The sequence below is a fragment of the Rhinopithecus roxellana genome, chromosome 2, assembly GCF_007565055.1.
Source record: "Rhinopithecus roxellana isolate Shanxi Qingling chromosome 2, ASM756505v1, whole genome shotgun sequence".
NCBI lineage: Eukaryota > Metazoa > Chordata > Mammalia > Primates > Cercopithecidae > Rhinopithecus > Rhinopithecus roxellana.
In genome coordinates this window covers 7,122,154-7,140,247 of record NC_044550.1, presented here as the reverse complement: position 1 = coordinate 7,140,247, position 18,094 = coordinate 7,122,154, and the positions used below count along the sequence as shown (strand labels likewise).

The following is an 18,094-nucleotide window of genomic DNA, read 5'->3' as shown; positions in this document are numbered from 1 at the left end:
TTTCTGAATGAAAGTATGAAGGTTTGTAAGGGTAGCAAAAAAAAAAACCTTGGTATGAGTAGGTTCTCAAAAATCAAAGGTAAAGAGAGCTCCAAGATGGAGCCTTAACACGAGGTGTTATTAAAGTAAAAATGTAAAGAAAGAGGAAGAACAAAAAGATTATTAGATTTGTCAACTGTGGGACATTAGTGGCGTTTAGGATTTTTTTTTTTTTTAATTGGTGAAATCTCCTTAGCAATGGTTTAAGATGTGAAATAGTAGTGTGGTAACTGACACTATCATGTATATCTATTAAATATAAATAATACAGTAACGTGTGAGGATAAATAAAGGTCCAAAATTCCCTATGTAGGTCATTGTGTAGAGATAGATTTGCTTATCATGTTATTTTTTGAAACTTTGTAAAATAGTAGCTGACATTATTCTGTCTCAAGGAAACGCAGTGATCTTTCTCCTTTTAGTAGAGCCCTTTCTCATTCATGAGTCTCAAGTTCCTCAGTTTGAAAGAAGAGCTATAAAAAGGCTAACGGTGGGAGTTAGTGAGTCCAGGTATATTTAAATCTTATCCTCATACTGGTCTTGACAATGTTCATTTATTGAAATCCTACTTATAAAGAAATGCTGCAAGGTAGTTTATGAAAACACTTCTTCTCAATAAGAGGAATAAATTTAAGTAAGTGGATAAAAAGGTAAGAAAATAGGGAAAATAAAGTTATAAAAGATAAGATAAAGTAGGTGAGCAGTTAGAATATAAAATAGTTGGTGTAATTCCCAGCACATTTGCTAGTATCAGGTCATGAATTTACTATTTTTAAGCTTTTCAAGAAGGGGATGTGTTAAGTTACAAGATCCGCATGTCCATGAGGGAAAAAAATATGCTCAGAAGAAACTCAATTATTTTTCCTTTGGTTCCTCATAAAGAAGACATTTTGCGAATGCAGTGAACAGCATACTTAAAAGAAAAACAGCAATGAGTTTCAAGGGCCGCTTCTATCACTGTCCCTCAGTGGAGGTGGATAAGCATAATGCTTATCAGTTCTGGCTTAATCCAGGGGTAGATTTTGGCCTGTCTAGGGAAATGGTGGCACGCCCTTCGGAGTGGCTTTCATAAATATTATTTTTGCACAATTGAGTTTTTGATAGCAAGTGAGTTAGATATTCCCTGTCAGGTACCTAGAGTGCAATATTTCAGGTTGCCAATTATGTGTGAAGACCTGTGCTTTAAAAGGCAGCTGAGCCTAGGGTGGGATTATCATCCTAAGGGACCAGAGAAAAGACATGTCCATCACTAGAAGGCATCTCCTGTTCCCACAGAGGTGGATGGAGACAGATTCTTTCCTTGAGCCTGCTCTAGGAAACAGACAGGAGTAGTTTCGCGAGGACTTAAACCCACTCTAAGCAACCCAAAATACAGCATCGTGTGAAAGAAATTAAATGATTTGTGTTTCAAACCTACCCAGCTTTGCATCCCTAGGCAAGTGTGTTAATATCTGTAGATTTCAATTTCCTCTTCTGGAAAGAGGTAATAGACATACACTACCTTACAAGTGTACCATGAGCAGCAAATGTAAAGGCTTATGTGAAAGTTTTGTAAACTATGCACTCTTGATTAGAAGTTCTCCTCACTGATAACAACAAGCAAAGGATGAGAAAATATTTCTGACAGAAAACTGAAATTTCTCTCTGTGGACTTTGTCCTAGAGGACTCAGCACCCATCCATCATTTACTGGAATATTATCCTTGTTGGACTTCGGAAAACATTTAAAATGTTAATCATTGTTCTTTGCTGAAATTTCTACTTAATTGCTGCTTCTGCAGCTAATTTTTGTTCTATGTTCATTTCTATATCATCTACAATTAATATTTACAGACTGCTTGAATTGCTTAGAAAACACATAAGACATAAAGAGGGAAGCTGTTCTCTGCAAAAACATGAATCCGAGATATTTATTTTCTGCTATTTTCTTCTGTGTCATTTAACAGCTTCCTTCGTATAAATAAAGGAAATGTGTTACACATTCTGACCTTAGTTTTCACATAGTTAAATCTTGTCATGCACAACACCTTCCATAGATGCTCAGATATTTCCAGTTTCAATGCTATTTCTCTCACCTTAAAAGCCTATAAGAGAATCTTATCATTATTTCTTCTTTGTTTTTCATTCCCTGGTAAGAATTCCACTTCACCACTTCCCTATTCATTACATTCTTGCACCTCACTGGGTTAATAAATTCTTTTGACACCTACTGCCCCTCCTTCCTCCCTCCTTCCCTTGCTATCCCTCCTCCAAGAATGGTGCCCATCAATATTGCATGCCAGGGGTGTACTTGGAGAGTACAGGTCTGACAGCTCCCCAGTCCAGCAGGGAGCCTTCTCCCTTCTGTTCCAAGTCAGTGGTGAGAAGGACCCCTCCTCCTTCCTGCCTCAAGCACCGGCTGCTAACACCAGACTGAGAGATAGATGTTTCCAATCCCCAACTATATTGCAAAGACCACTTGGAATAGATTCCACTCTAGTCTCCTTTCTTAAAAGTTTAATGTTCACTTCTCAAGGTACACTTGTAAATGGAAGGTAAGAGTAGTGCTCAGAAAAATGCAATCAGTGTTTCTGTTCCCCCTCCAGGATACAAAAAATAGAATTAAGCAATAATGAAGTCACCGCTTAAGGCAGATAGTATAGTGTTAACTATGATGCGGTGAAAGTAGAACTTGACTTGTGTTCTAAGATAATGAATTTCAGACTGGAAGAAGGACAAATTGGGTTAAGAGAAAGTGAAAACCAAGGTGGTAATGGGGATAGTAATGAGGTCTCAGGTTGCTCCCAATAACCCTATAGTTCCAAATTTAAGTACTTTCCCAAGTACCTAAATAACTTTAGATTTAATGGAGGAAAGGGTATTGTTATTTAAAGAGAATGGAAATGCTATTAAAAGACTAAAAGTAGGTAAAAATTTGTGTTGGTTTTCTAAATAGCAAGAAAGAAAAGCCATAGGTTGGTGAGATCCTAGTGCAATTTTTGAACAAGAGAGGAAGCAGTTGTGATAGCCAAGAGTTATTAAAGGGAACAGATACCAAATTTTAATTGTGTTCTTAGAACTAATAGTCAACTGTGAAAGCTCTAAGACTTAAACTTGCTTGTGAGCTACCAAGTTAGCTGCTACAGTTGTATGCATGCTGATAAAAGACACAAGATGTGTGGATCAGAGACAACGGACAGCTTATTACCCACAGCGATAGCATTATACAGAGTACTATCATTTTTGTGCCAATTTTGTGAGCCCCATTTTAGAAATGGTGATGCAAAAATGTTCAGATAAAGTCTACACACTCAATGGTTGCGTTCCAGAAAAGGACCTGTGAGCTTAGGGAACCTGAGTCTTCTATAATGAGGAGTAGACATGCCTGCCATTTGCTCCAGAAGTAGACATTGTCTTTATCTTTCAAGGTAATTGCTATACAAACATCCATGCATAAACATGAGAAATCCATGGATAATTGTCTTCCACCAATATTAAAAATAATAATAACTGCTACCATTCATTGAGTGTTCAACAAGGGTACCCATAGATAAAAGCTAACTTCTGGAATATGTAATAAATAATGGGTAAACCACAGACAAAAACTAGAGAAAAATCCATTTCAAGTGACCATTGCAATTATAAAGGAGTCGTATATGTCCCTTGTGATGTATATGTGAATTCAATCAAAAGATGTGAACTGAACAATGTCTATTTACTGGGTTTATATTTGGTGGAACTAAATAGCTCAAAGTATTCATGTCAGACTGGAAAGAGGTTTCAAATGGTGTCATTGAAAAGGTCTCTGCCCTGGCTCTATTCTTGTGTTGCAAAGTTATCAATGGTTAGAATGCTCTATTCTTGTGTTGCAAAGTTATCAGTGGCAAGCATATCAGATTTAGGGAGGAGAAAAGACTAGAAGAGATAGCCAGTGTTTGGAGGGAAGATACAGCATTAAGAAATAGATGAACCAAAATTTACTTTGAAACTATGAAGTGCAAATGAAAAGCTAAATATAAATTTCTGTACCTAGGTTTAAAAGCCATCATTACAATCATGGAACCAGACTTAGCCTAAGAACCACATCCTTAGACTTAGCCTAAGAGCCTTTCATGTTAGGAATACTTAGAGTGGTTAGCTTTAACAAATTTCTTAACTTCCTTGGAGCTGCATTGCTTCATTTTATAAAGGAAATGCTTAACCATACTATCTCCATCTTCCCATGTAACTGGAGCCTGCTAAATAATATTTATAAGTAATTCCTTGATTGGGAATAATCAAGAGCAACAATTTTGTGAGGCATGAATATAAACACAGATTGCAAATCAAAGAAAATGCTCTCTCATACTGTCTATGTGAGTGTTGAGTTCAAGATACCACTACTTTAACGAGGACCTGGAAAACAGTGACAAGCATCCATATGAAAATGAAGATAGAAACCCAAGGAGAGATCTGGAAACCATGCTATTCCAGCTGAGGCTGGGAACATTGAGGTTGTTTGGTCTGTAATAAAGAAGACTGTAGAGACATCATAATGATCTCCAAGTATATGAAACAATGTAGCATTAAAAGCAAACCAAGGATATGTACCGAGAAATTTCAGGAAGTCAGGCTGTGCTTATTCTAAGTAAGAATATTTTGTAAATTTGAGTTTATAGTAAACGAGGTGACCTTTTAGCAGTGGTGGACCACAATTCCGGATGTGTCTATAGCACTAACTATATATCAGCCATGTTGTAGAAGGGTTCTGGCTGGATGGAAGGTGCTGCCCAATGACCACCAAGGGCCCTTCTAAAATCCTGTGAGTCCATGATTTCAAAAGCTCTGCTATTCTGATTGAGGAGTTTGAATATTGTCATTGAGAGGGCATTTATGTTCATCTCAGCACCAACTAGCACTTAGTTGTGAGACTTGGGGCAATCCACTCAACACCTTTGGAGCTGTATCTTCACAAATTTACTGATGGGTTAGGTTAACTTACCCATTTGCTTGTTGATTACAGTCTTGCTAGGGAAAAGATTTAAGGCAATTTTTATATATAAAAATAAAGAATCTGCATTTTTGGGATTCTTTCTCACCAGATTCTCTAAGTATGAACTATACAAGTAAAGATATCTCATTTTAAGTTGCTGTATAAATACAGTTCTATATTCTTTGTAGTCATATTTGAAATAATGAATCTGCTGTACTAGCCTAAATTATTCTGGAAAGTCATTTGGACTAAGTTTAGTTCTAGAGTGTCCTCATTCTGAAATGATTTTTTAAAAGTATTTTTCAAGTCAGGTCCTGAAACCACAAAAGTATTTAAAACCCTGTGAGACCAGTGGCAAGAATTATCAGAAAATCTGGTTATGTAACTTCATAGAGACTCTGTTCATTCTCATTCCATCTTGAAAGTGTCTGTACATAAATTCAGAGGAAGCTACCACAAAAAGACCGGTGTCGGAGGGAAGGGGATCAAAGAGATGCTGGCAAATTTATTGTTATCATAAAGACTTCCTGTCCTGCAAGATCAAGGTCTTGATATAAAGAGCATTTAAATCTGCATCACGCATTTCCTCTCCCCAACACCCCAGAAAAAAAAAAAAAAAAAAAAAGAATTCCAAGAGAAAACTACTTGACCTGTTTGCATTCAGAACCCAAGTGTATAGTTCATAAATACAATGGAAATGTCACTGATGCCATTCTCTGCTCTCCTCCCAGGCCACCCATGGATGACTCTCAGACACTTTTGACCCCTGTGGTGAGCTGTGGGCCCCCAGGAGCTCTGCTCACTCGCCCTGTCGTCCTCACTATGCATCACTGCGCAGACCCCAATACCGAGGACTGGAAGATACTGCTCAAGAACCAGGCAGCACAGGGACAGTGGGAGGTGAGCTGCTGTCGGGATAAAGATGCTATTCAAGAATAATCCATGCAGATAAGTTGGAGCAATTATGGGAGGCCTATTATTTATAAAGCAAAACATGAGTGGAATTTTAGCTTACCCTCAAAATGAGAGAGAAACAGGCAGGCAGACTAGTTCCTGAGTGTTATATCTTCTGATTGATAGGCACACAGAAAATGATGGTCACTCATTAGATAACTCATAGGAAAAGTGCACGTAAGAGCTGTATACATGTTCTTTTCAGAATATAGATTATATATATGTATATATATTATGTGTATATATATAATATATACATATAGATGTCTATGGGGTGACTCATGCCTGTAATCCCAGCACTTTGGGAGGCCAAGGCAGGTGGATCATAAGGTCAGGAGTTTGAGACCAGCCTGGCCAACATGGAGAAACCCCATCTGTACTAAAAATAGAAAAATTAGCTGGGTACAGTGGCGCACGCCTATAATCCCAGCTACTCGGGAGGCTGAGGGAGGAGAACCACTTGAACCTGGGAGGCAGAGGTTGCAGTGAGCTGAGATCACACCACTGCACTCTAGCCTGGGCGACAGAGTGAGATTCCATCTCAAAAAAAAAAAAAATGTACATGTATATATATATATATATGTATATAATTTGCAGGCACAGAAATGTTGCAACTGGGTCAGAAAATGTTAGGCACTTGCAGACATGTACCTGGGATATAGTTCTTGTGAACTTAAACTTGAGAAACAGAAAGGGTATGTCTCCAAAGCTCCACTAGAAGGAAGAAAATCCGCAGCATTCTGGCTCTCTGCAACTGTTGCCATCATAACTTCTTAAAGACAAGTCCAGTTCTTTATATTAGAATCCCCCACTTAGCATCTATATTTCAGTAATTTGTTTATCCAAAAATATTCAATAATTTTAAAACTATACTTTATATTTATAGTTGTATAAAATGTAAAACATATAAAATAGGAAGTTATAATATGCAAAGTATATATTATATGCTTTGTGATTACTTATGATAATTTTTTAGGAAAAAAATTTTAGAAAAGATACACATGAAGATTCCAGCTCCTAATATTTTAAGAAAATATTGTATTAGATGTAGAAGAGTACGAGAGCATCCCTGGGATTCACTGGGATTTCCCTCCTATGGGCATGTTCTACTCTTGACCATATCAGGGGATCACTACTTGCCAAAACGTACATAATAAATAAATAAATATACTTTATGCCGAGTTAGGACCAGATTTAACCAGATCTAACTTTAATTCTCTTTAAGCTTCAGATGATGTATCTGAAAAACATCCCTGTCTTAATCCAAAGTGATCCTAAATTGTTTGCATGATTCCCTTCCTATCCATTTCTGGGTTTGAGTACTAACAATAACAACAACAGCAACAATAAACTGAGCAGATGAGGAAAGTAGAAGAGGACAGTCCTCATGAAAGCCCCCTTGTACTTGTGACTGACTGGGACATGGGCATCGTTACTCTTTGGCCACGTCTTCTAGGGAGCTTTCTGTACCATGTCACCACTAGGGGATACCGGAGGGTTTCCTTCGTCCTGGAGAAAGCAGCTTCTTTCCAGGTGTCCTTTTGGGACTGAAGTAAACCTGGAGATTCTGAGCTTTTTCTCTCTTTTCCTTTTTAGAGGCTTCCTCTGGGGGCATAGTTTCAGTAGAAGAAATTATTTCACTGATGCTATTAAAACACAGCTCTTATTATAGCTCAGATCATGTTGCAAGGCCTAATGAATAATAACCTAGGTGGCGACCTCTTTCACATCTTTGTGTAGCCCTCTGAACTAAATGTATAACAAAGTGTTCATCACTGTTTCAGCAAATGGTTGTGGGACACTCATCCTGAGCCAGGCCCACTGGAATACAGTGGGAAGCAAAGTCGACATGATTCCTGCCCCTGCAGAGAGACTGACTGACTCTGTCTCTGACAGCGCAGAGACTAACTCATGCTCATGCGTGGATTTCTCCTGCCTGAAATTTTCTTTTAAATTTGAGTTAATTAAAAGTTGGAAGATTTCACATTAAAATCTGAACTTCCAGCCTGTCTTGGAACATGTGAGGCTTTGTCCATACTTGGCCTGCATTCCTGCATAGCAGCCATAAGCCAAAGCCCAGCAGAGGCTGAGCTCTTTAGATAGGCATGTGCTCTGGTTCGCCACAGGCTCCATCATTCCTCCTTGTCTGTGGCCCTGCCTGCTTCACATGCCTCTGTTACCTGGTTGCCCCAAGATGCATTCGGAATCCCAGCCCTTGGTTTTTGCATCCCATACGTGGTCTTTCGGCTAATGTATTCTGTGGCCTGAACCATATAGATGAATCAAAGCTTAATAGAATTAGTAACTATTTTTTTTTAAATAAAAATCACTTCCATTTATTTTTATTTCATGCTAAATGTTTTCAATGTCTGAAAGAGTAGACTGTTTAATGACACATAAAAAGTAACAGAGAAATGTATCTTATGTGTCATGGAATTTGTCATGTCTTGCTTTTCTCAGAACCTGACAGTCAAGATTACTTAGAAAAAGCAGTGTATTTCTTTAGGAAGAAACTGTCAGATGAGTTTTGAAAGAACATAGTAGAATTGCATATTAATATATCATTGCACAGTTCCTTAATTTATCTAATTCTTTTCACACATACAGATTTTTAGGGAAAATGTAGATTCTTAGAAGATCAAAAGATGCAAACTGAAGGACATGTAAATAAAGAATATTCTCAGTGTAAAGACAATGGTAGAAAGAGATACAATGATGAAGAACTTAAGCAGACAGATTGTAAAATCTGAGAGAGAAAAAGGCCAAGTAAAGGATAGGTCCTGCTCTACCCACTGCCATTCACCACCATCCCTGGGGGCTGGCATGCGTCCTGGGTGGTTTAGCCACGGCCCTTCCTTTTTGTCCCCCAGGATGTGGTGGTGGTCGGGGAAGAAAACTTTACCACCCCCTGCTACATTCAGTTGGACGCAGAGGCCTGCCACATCCTCACAGAGAACCTCAGCACCTACGCCCTGGTCGGGCATTCCACCACCAAAGCGGCTGCGAAGCGCCTGAAGCTGGCCATCTTTGGGCCCCTGTGTTGTTCCTCGCTGGAGTACAGCATTCGAGTCTACTGTCTGGATGACACCCAGGATGCCCTGAAGGTAAGTGTCTCCCACCTAGCCTGCCCTCTTCACCTTCACCTGGAAGCCAAGGTTTTGCACGGCTGTGGACACCTGGAGACGTGGCTGTGTGTGTGCACTCCAGGGTGTGGACACATGTGTTTGGCCCCAAAGGATGCAGTTAAAAAAGATAGACATTTCTCTGAGGCCATGCGGATATATGAGCTGTTTAAACTGATTCCTCCCAAGGGCTACTTTGTTTACCTTCCTTGATTTCTTTTAATGAAAAATTTAGAAGAATTTGGCAACGAGACCCGTGGATGGTAAATAATCTGCTTCCATGTTTATCTCAGCTGCGTTCTTCCTATAAAAGGAATTGGCATAATTGCTCACACTATATGTTCCTCTGGTGTGCTGCTTCATTTATATGCTTTCTCATTCTTTTTATGAGGGCTATGAGGGAGCGGGTTAGCATTTGACAACAGGCTGCTGCTTTGCAGAATAAATGAGCTTAATTCCTGGTGTGATTATTGCCATCCATTTTATCCCATTCGAAGCTTTAAGGGATATAGTAAGTGCCTTTGAAGAAGTTATGATATAAAAGGAGGAATAAAAGAAGTATGCCAAGGTTGAGGAGGTAAGTCAGAGGGTGAGAAATGCCACAGTGGCTGACATGCAAAGTGCTATGTGGGAGCTCAGGAGATGGAGGCATCATTACTTTGAGGAAATCTGAAAAGGAGCTAACATTTGATGATTGGCCCTAATGGAGGATTAGGTTTTGACCAGCAACAGTGAAGGGAAAAATACAGGATTTCTAGGTGGAGGGAATAGCATGAATAAACACAGAAGTAAACAATAAATAAAGACCCTTGGCCGGGCGTGGTGGCTCACGCCTGTAATTCCAGCACTTTGGGAGGCTGAGGTGGGTGGATCACGAGGTCAGGAGATGGAGACCATCCTGGCTAACATGGTGAAACCCTGTCTCTACTAAAAATACAAAAAATTTAGCCAGGCATGGTGGTGGGTGCCTGTAGTCCCAGCTACTCGGGAGGCTGAGGCAGGAGAATGGCATGAACCTGGGAGGCAGAGGTTGCAGTGAGCCGAGATGGTGCCACTGCACTCCAGTCTGGTCGACAGAGCAACACTCCATCTCCAAAAAAAAAAAAAAAAAAAAAGACTCTCTACAGGCATATTATTTCTGGTAAGATAAGAATTTTGTCTAGATGGACCTTCACGGCCGAGAGAGAAGTTGAGATTCAGTTATTGAGTTAATGGGGATTGGATAGGTTTAAACAGAAAAAAGGCATGATTGAAAATACATGTTAGAAATATCAGCCTGACTTCAGTGAAAAGGTGAGTCAAAGTATGCAGGAACGGGTGATGGAGCTGGATGGTGATGGGGCAGTGAGATGAAGAGAACAAGCCTAAAAGGTCCTGCTCAAGTGGCCTTTTGAGAATCCCATGATGAACGCTCAATGGGTTGGAGCAGAAGGTCAAGTTCCTGCCTCTAAGTCATAGAAGCAAACTCAGGGGGCAGGAGGCCTTGGCATGTTGAGATGGTGCCTGTCTTAGACAGTTTGGGCAGCTCTGACAAAGTACCACAGACTGCGTGGCTTAAACAACAAACTTTTTTTTCTCACTGTTCCAACCCAGATTTCCAGTGTGGAGGCTGAAAATCTGAGATCAAGGTGCCAGCATGGGTGGGCTCTGGTGAGGAACCTTCTTTTGGGTGACAGGCTGCTGACATTCTGCTGTGTCCTCACATGGTGGAGAGATGGGGAGACAGCTCTCTGGGATCTCTTTTACAAGGTTACTAATCCCATTCCTAAGGGCACCACCCTTGTGACCTAATCACCTTCCAAAGGCCTCACCTCCTAATACTATCACACTAGGGATTAGGATTACACTATGTGAATTTGGGGGTGGGGCACAGACATCAGTCCATAACTGTGCCTTTTCTTTTGGAATACTGAATTAGAGGTATGAATTGGGCATCTATAATAGATGCCCAAGGCACAGTTAGAAATATAGATATGGTTCTCTGAACAGAGAGCAGATCTTGAAATAGAGATTCAGAAACCTACATTATGTTGATAATTGTTATCCACAGTGGTCAGGGAGAATATCAAGAGACAGTAGAGGGAGAAGATAATCATAAAAATAATCAACATGACTGAGAGCTTCTGTATGTTTAGGCAAAATTCTAAATATTTTATATTAACTCATTAATCTTCATTTGATCTATAAGGCACCATTATCTCCACTTTATAGATGTATCATCCAAGGCACAGCAAGTTTAAGTAAGTTGCTCTAGGTCACACAGCTGTTAAGTGGAGAAAGCAGGCTTCATGCCCAGGCAATTGGCTACAGCCTGGCTGCTCTGCCCCTAAGTGAAGTTTCTTGAAGACCCATACCCTAGAGCCTGGGGACCAAGGAAAAGCCCTGGCATTGCAAGGGAGGAGGAAGGGCAGCCAGCAAAGGAGCTAAAGAAGGATAAACAGCCAGATTAGGAATAGAAATGGAAGAAAAATGAGTCAAGGAAGCCAAGGAAAGAAAGTTTTTCTGAATATCAGGGTATTTCCATCTGGAGCTTCTGTTCAGAGAGTAGTGCTTGGTTATGAACACTGAGTGTTCCAAGATAGGTTCCCTGGGAAGCAGGCTCCAGGCGAAAAGACTGGAGAGGGCACGAGTGGAAACAGGAAGGTGAGCTACGAGCCTGTTGCCATCATCTCCTTACCGTGGTGGATTTGACCAGCATGGTCTTGGGGAAGGCATGAGACCTTCTGGGTCAGTGCATATAATTTTGATAGTCAAGTCTGTAGGATTTTCTGATGTTGAATAAAAGTTGTGAACACACATCTCTAATGTGAAGCTTAAGGTTATTTCTTTTATATTCCTTGCAAATGTGATACATCCAAAGCACTGTCAGGATAGGAATCATGCTAGGTTTAAATTAGGGAAAATGGTATCTGTAGGGAGCTATGGAGTCTGATTAAGGCAAAGTTTTTCAACAGTTCCAAGAAAAATCATTGCAAAAGCATACATAGAAGACCTACATCATATTTGAAGTGTTTGATTTACATATTTTATATTCATACACATAGTTCTCTTCCCAGGCACCTTGTCTTCCCAACAAACACACACAAATACATGCAAAAATAAAATATTTTATAAAAATAATTCTGATTATTATAATTAGTGAACTCAAGACACAAATGGTCACTAGTGAGAAAGACTGATGAACAGGTTTAAGCAGCAAAAACAACTCAAGAGCAGTCTGTATCGTGGTCAATGCTTTCTAAACAGACATTTATAAATTGTAAGCATCTGGGGATCTAGCACTTAGCCTGAAACAAACATGAATAATGGATGAGGCTTTCTTGCACCTCATGGCCTTTTAATAATGCAGAAATACCAAAATCCTACTTATAGTTAAATGGCCTCTCCAACATACCAAAGAGACGATTATTTCAGTCACGCCATCTCTTCCTCACACCCACGCTTGAATTGGAAACTTCGGGCTGATTAGCTCAAAAAGCCCTTTATTACTAAAATTCTGCCTTCTTGCCACCCTGTTAATGTTCCCACCATACTATCTCCCATCTCGTTGCTTCTCTAACCACTGTTGCCCAGAAATACTTCCTCTTGCAATGTCCCTCCGAAGGCCTCCTCCTCCTTCAGGCCTGCCCTCCTTCTGACTCATCCTCATGCTCTTCCAAAATCAGGAACTCTCAGTGCACAGAGGAAGCAGGTGGAAGCTTTTATAAAAACTCACTCCAGGGTCTCACTCCCACAGGTTCGGATCTAACTGGTCTGGGTATTGGGGTGTTTTTGTTGTTTTTGTTTTGTTTTGTTTAGCACTCCCTGGGTTATTCTATTGTGCCACCCAAGTTAAGAGCTATTATCCTAAACACTTTCCCAAATCTTTCTGAGACTAAAATTCTACTAAGAACAAACTTTCCTACAACCTTACATCATTCCCTCCCCCATTCCTCCACCTGCTATCATTAACTGCCAGTAGATCTTCCTGGTAACACCTCACAATACCTCTAGTGAAGACTGCACCCCCTAACTAACCCAAGGCCAAGAGGTGATGTACCAGTACTTCTCATACCCCATGACCCTTTCTGGGGCATCTCTTCACTGCTCAGGCTGGATGGTTCTGCTGCTGCTCATGCCCACTTCAGTTCCTTTGCACAGACCTCTGTGGATCCCGCCCTAGCAGTACTTGCCTTGTGGTCTTTCTTTCCATCCATTTTATTCCCATCATTCTCTCAAATTCAATGTCGTGACTTAAATCACAGTCTCTCTACCCAAACTTATTCCAGTAGCCTTCACATCATCTTACATTATCTATTCACTCATAGAGATGTGCTCTGGATTTCATCTTCATTAGCAACTGCTCTACTGCCAAGATCTCCACCTGTCAAACTCCCCCTTTTTGACCACAACCATCTGACCTTCCATCTCTCTCTTCCACAAGGTGCATGGAAGCTACCCTTTGTTCTTAAGGAGAGGGTCCCTCACTAGGTATGGTGGCTCATGCCTGTAATCCCAGCACTTTCGGAGGCCAAGGCAGGTGGATCACCTGAGGTCAGGAGTTCAAGACCAGCCTGGCCAACATGGCGAAACCCTGTCTCTACTAAAAATGTAAAAATTAGCCAGGTGTGGTGGTGCACCCCTGTAATCCCAGCTACTGAGGAGGTTGAGATAGGAGAATTGCTCGAACCCGGGAGGCTGAGGCTACAGTGAGCAGAGATCGCACCACTGCACTCCAGCTTGGGTAGCAGAGTGACACCCCATCTCAAAAAAAAAAAAAAAAAAAAAAAAGGAGGCTCCCTCAACCTGCTGCAGTTTCCCAGTCCATAAACCATTCCCTGCTCTTACTCACATCTTCAGCAAACTTACTTCCACACTCTCGTCATTATGAGCTGCTGCAGGCTTTTCTAATTTCAATAACCAAAGATACCCTCCACTGAACAAGCCCGCTACTTCTACTTCCAGGCTGATGAGTTTTTATGAAAAATCATACATTTCTGATTGGGTCTATTATACTCTCAAGGTATCTATTCTAAGGGATGCCTTCCCTGCTTCTCCTTACTCCTTTTATTTAGCTCTTCCTGACTTACCCCGATTCCCACAGCAGTTCTTCCAGGTCTCTTCCGCTCTCAGGAAGTCACTGGCTGTTTTAAAGCCCACATTGTGCCTAGCAGTGATCTAACCACTCAATGAAAGCTCCCCCAGCTGCCGTTCTCTATCCTTCAAACCTTTTATTTCAGCCTCTTCTCACTTCATCTGACTCTGATGAAAAGGATCTCTGCTTCCTTGTTTGTGCTTTAATTCAATTCCTGACCTCCTCCATCTTCAGCATAGCAAATGATGCCTGAGGCTGCATTTACCAGCATTTGATATTTTTTTATAGTAATTGCCATGTGCTGGGGATTCTTTATAAATTGCAGAAAAATCCACAGAAATGCTGGACTAGGGCAGAGATGGAGGCCCAGTGGAGTACTTATTCTTGGGGAATAAATCCAGGAGAGCTATTGCAAAAAGACTGCCCCGATGTCTAGAGCTGTGTATTTCAAGAATATTAATTATCACTTTTTATTGTATGTGGTTATATTATCCATGTGGATAGATAATACATTTATTTATATTATATGTAAATATATATTATATATTATTTTATTATATATACAATATATATAATATATATTTATCATATTATTTATTATATTATAATAAATATATACATATAATATAAATACATATATTTATATTATATATTTAAATATACATAATATAGATTATATATAAAATATATATAAATATTTATATATATGATCATTATATTAATGTATGATTATATTATATATTTATATAAGTATATATTATACAGATATATTATTACATATAATATATAAAATATAAATATATAATTATATAATACATAAATATATATATTTGTACATTTATTTATATTACCCATATGGATGGATAATGCAGTCAGTCTTAAGCAACTGTGATGCATTTTTTCTTCTTCCTACCCACCTCTTTGAGCTTGGCAGCTTTTGTAACAATTTTCCAGAGTTTTGTTAAGCCTTGGGGCAAAGTGGTCACCTGAAACTTAAAAGCTGTGTTTAGCAATTTGAAAGCACTGATACAGAATTAGCATGTTGGCAGTGACTACCAGAGCAGAAGTCAAGGCTGATGGATGACAGTGGAATTATTTTATACCTTTCAGGAGGGCTTTTTCCTGTGCATGTGCTTGAAGGACCACTGGGAACAATGCTCTAGTTGTGTTCACATAAAAGGATAAAGATGCTAAGAATTGTGAGAATAGTTTGGAATCAATTCAAATAGAGAGGTCAAGTCTATTGAAAAGGCTGAGTTTGGTGTATCAGAGCTTTTCTTTCTCCCCCCCGTCTTCAGGTGATTAATGAAAAAGGTATTTTCCTTTCATTATTTGCAAAGACTTAAATCCTAGTATAAATAGACCAACAATTAACAGAGAGCAAGGTTATATTTGGAGTAAGTTTAAAAACACCTATGGAGAAACATACATCTATGTGGAAATAAGTCATTTCTGTCCCAGTATCCAAAGGGTACAATACATGAGAGTCTCTTTTTGGAATAAAGGGTTTTATACTAAACTCTGAGATTCAGAACATAAAAAAGGAGTTATTTTCATACATTATGGGCAGTGTATGATGTTTATTGAATTTCTGACAAATGTATATGTGATACAAACCAAATAATGTGTGTTAACATAACCTGGCTTTTTTTTTTTTTTTTTTTTGATGGACTCATGGGGCATGGAGAAGATCTTCTTTGGATAAATTTCATGTGCCCTAATCCCAACTGTAATAGAGTAACTCTGTGAAAGATTGTATTATGTGAAAAGAGAAGAGAAGAATGAAAGAAACACTGGAAGGTGAAGAGAGAGAAAGGAGGTTGGCTGAAGTCTAGCTGAGAATTGTGTGATGCTCATGTTCTTGGGCCACAGTCGTGGACAGTCAGACGTGGCTTGTTACAGGGAGAAGGTGGTTATATTTTTATCCTGTTACCTGTCACCTTCCTCACTGCTGTCCTCCTGGAATTTCCTCCATGGCAAGTTGTGACCTTACTGAACTCTGAACTCATGCTTGCTTCTTCTAGGTCTTCTAAGGCCGATCCTCCCTGGAATTATCCTAGTAAGAATCCATACCTATTCTTATAGTTCCCACAAACAACCTCAAAAATAGCCTTACCTGTATACTTTCAGGATCCTGGCCTCTGGAGTTAAACTAATATATTCATATGTGCAACATGTGTATTAGAGACCAACAACAAAACATGTATTAAAGGTTCCTAGTGCATCATGGCTGCTGTGTGTATGGGAGGGAGCATGGTACGACAGGAAAGCTGGAGTCAGGCTGGCTGCTGCGACTGGCTCTGCCACTTAGCAGCTTGGTGGCCCTGCTCACTGAATTTGACCTCTTAGGACAGTAATTTGGTCTACATCAAGGACTCTTTGAAGTTCTAAAGGAGATCAAAGTTATTCAATCTCCTGGCACAAAATAGACACCAGACACTGTTCTCCATGCCTAGGTGGGCATATAGACTACAGTGGCATTTTGAAGATAATGGCTTAAGGAAGATATTAAATCTAACTGGAATCTAACTGTGAGGTGAGTTTCAGGGTTGGTAGCAATCTGGTTGGTTAGACATTTAGTCACAGGGATCTTTTTGGTGCCTCTAAATTTACCCTATTTTTTATCATCTTCTTATGAAATCTGGTCCTGGGTCTATCATATATCTTAGAAAAGACTTGCCATGTTGAACTTACTTTTTGAAAGAGAAAGAAAGAAAACAGAAGTTGTGGTATGCGGAGTAACACCCCCCCCCCCCACCACCACCCAAGGATGTTTACACATTAATATTCAAAACCTGTGAGTATTTTACCTTACATGGCAAAAGAGTCTTTGCAGATATGATTGTGTGATTTGAGGAGATTATCCTGGACCATCTGGGTGAGTCCGGTCTAATTACATGGTTTTGAAGGTGGAGAACTTTTTCCAGCTATGGTCAGAAGGGGATATGACTGTGGAAAAAGGCTCAGAGAAATCTGTCATTGTTGGATTTGAAGACAGTGGAAGGGAACCGTGAGCCAAAGAATGTAAGAAACCTCTGGAAGGTGGAGAAGACCCAGTACAGATTCTCCTCTTGGGGCTCTGAAAAGGAGGGCAGCCCCACTGACCCACCTTGATTTTAACTCAATGAGAACTCTGTTAGACTCCCACCCTCCAGAACTGTAAGATAATCAGTTTGTGTTATTTTTTAAGTCACTATGTTAGTGGTGATTTCTTATGGCAACAGTAGAAAACTAATACAGAAGTTTAAAAACAACATGTTAACAGGAGAAAAGAAACACAAGATGACTTCGGAAGTCCTAGCAAAACCTAAAAAGTCCTATTCCTAATACATAGATGTGAGAGAGAACTGTTTCCCTAAGAGCATGCCCAGAGGCAGACAAGTGACACGCTACTTGCATGAGTGTCACCCCTTGGCATTTGGCTTTAAAAGTGTCACAAACTGCCCTGACTGTGCAGGCTGGAAGTGGCAGCTCAGACCAAGCATCCGCGGCCACAGCAGCTGTGGGAACAGCAGGCAGAGCCCTAGAAACGAAGCAACTTGACGGGGAGATGTTTGCAGATGGGCACCAGAGTCCAGCCTTGGTATTATTAGGGAAGAAGTAAGGCAGACAAACTCAGGGGGAGAGCAGAGCACCCTGGCGTGAACACAGGAAGGGAAAGGAGCAAAGCCAGGCCGGGCACCAGGGACACTGACCCGAGCAGGTGGGAGAGGCTGGGCTGACAGTCAGATGTTCTCCACTGCCCGGCTCAGCAGCCTGAGGCCCGAAATCCGGAGAGGAGGAGACAGCGCGTGGGGGGCTGAGAGCAGCGTCGCTGAAAAGCTGGCAGGGAAGAGGAGAGAAGGATGGCCACTCTTTTTGGCCTCTGCTTTGGTGGAGTACAGACCCCCACAGCTATGACAGAGACAGCAGTGACAGCCACCATAGCAAAGACACAGATTTCTCATCCCCAAAT

General features: G+C 40.3%; 1 protein-coding gene across 1 annotated transcript in view; it reads left to right on the top strand.

Moving 5' to 3' along the window:
* The window catches only part of UNC5C (unc-5 netrin receptor C), a 382,951-nt gene that overhangs the window by 339,365 nt on the left and 25,492 nt on the right, over window positions 1–18,094 (top strand). Inside the window, exons 12-13 of the mRNA XM_010385580.2 lie at window positions 5,721–5,889; window positions 8,814–9,047. Of these exons, the coding sequence (XP_010383882.1) occupies window positions 5,721–5,889; window positions 8,814–9,047 (403 nt within the window). The remainder of the gene's footprint in view (window positions 1–5,720; window positions 5,890–8,813; window positions 9,048–18,094) is intronic.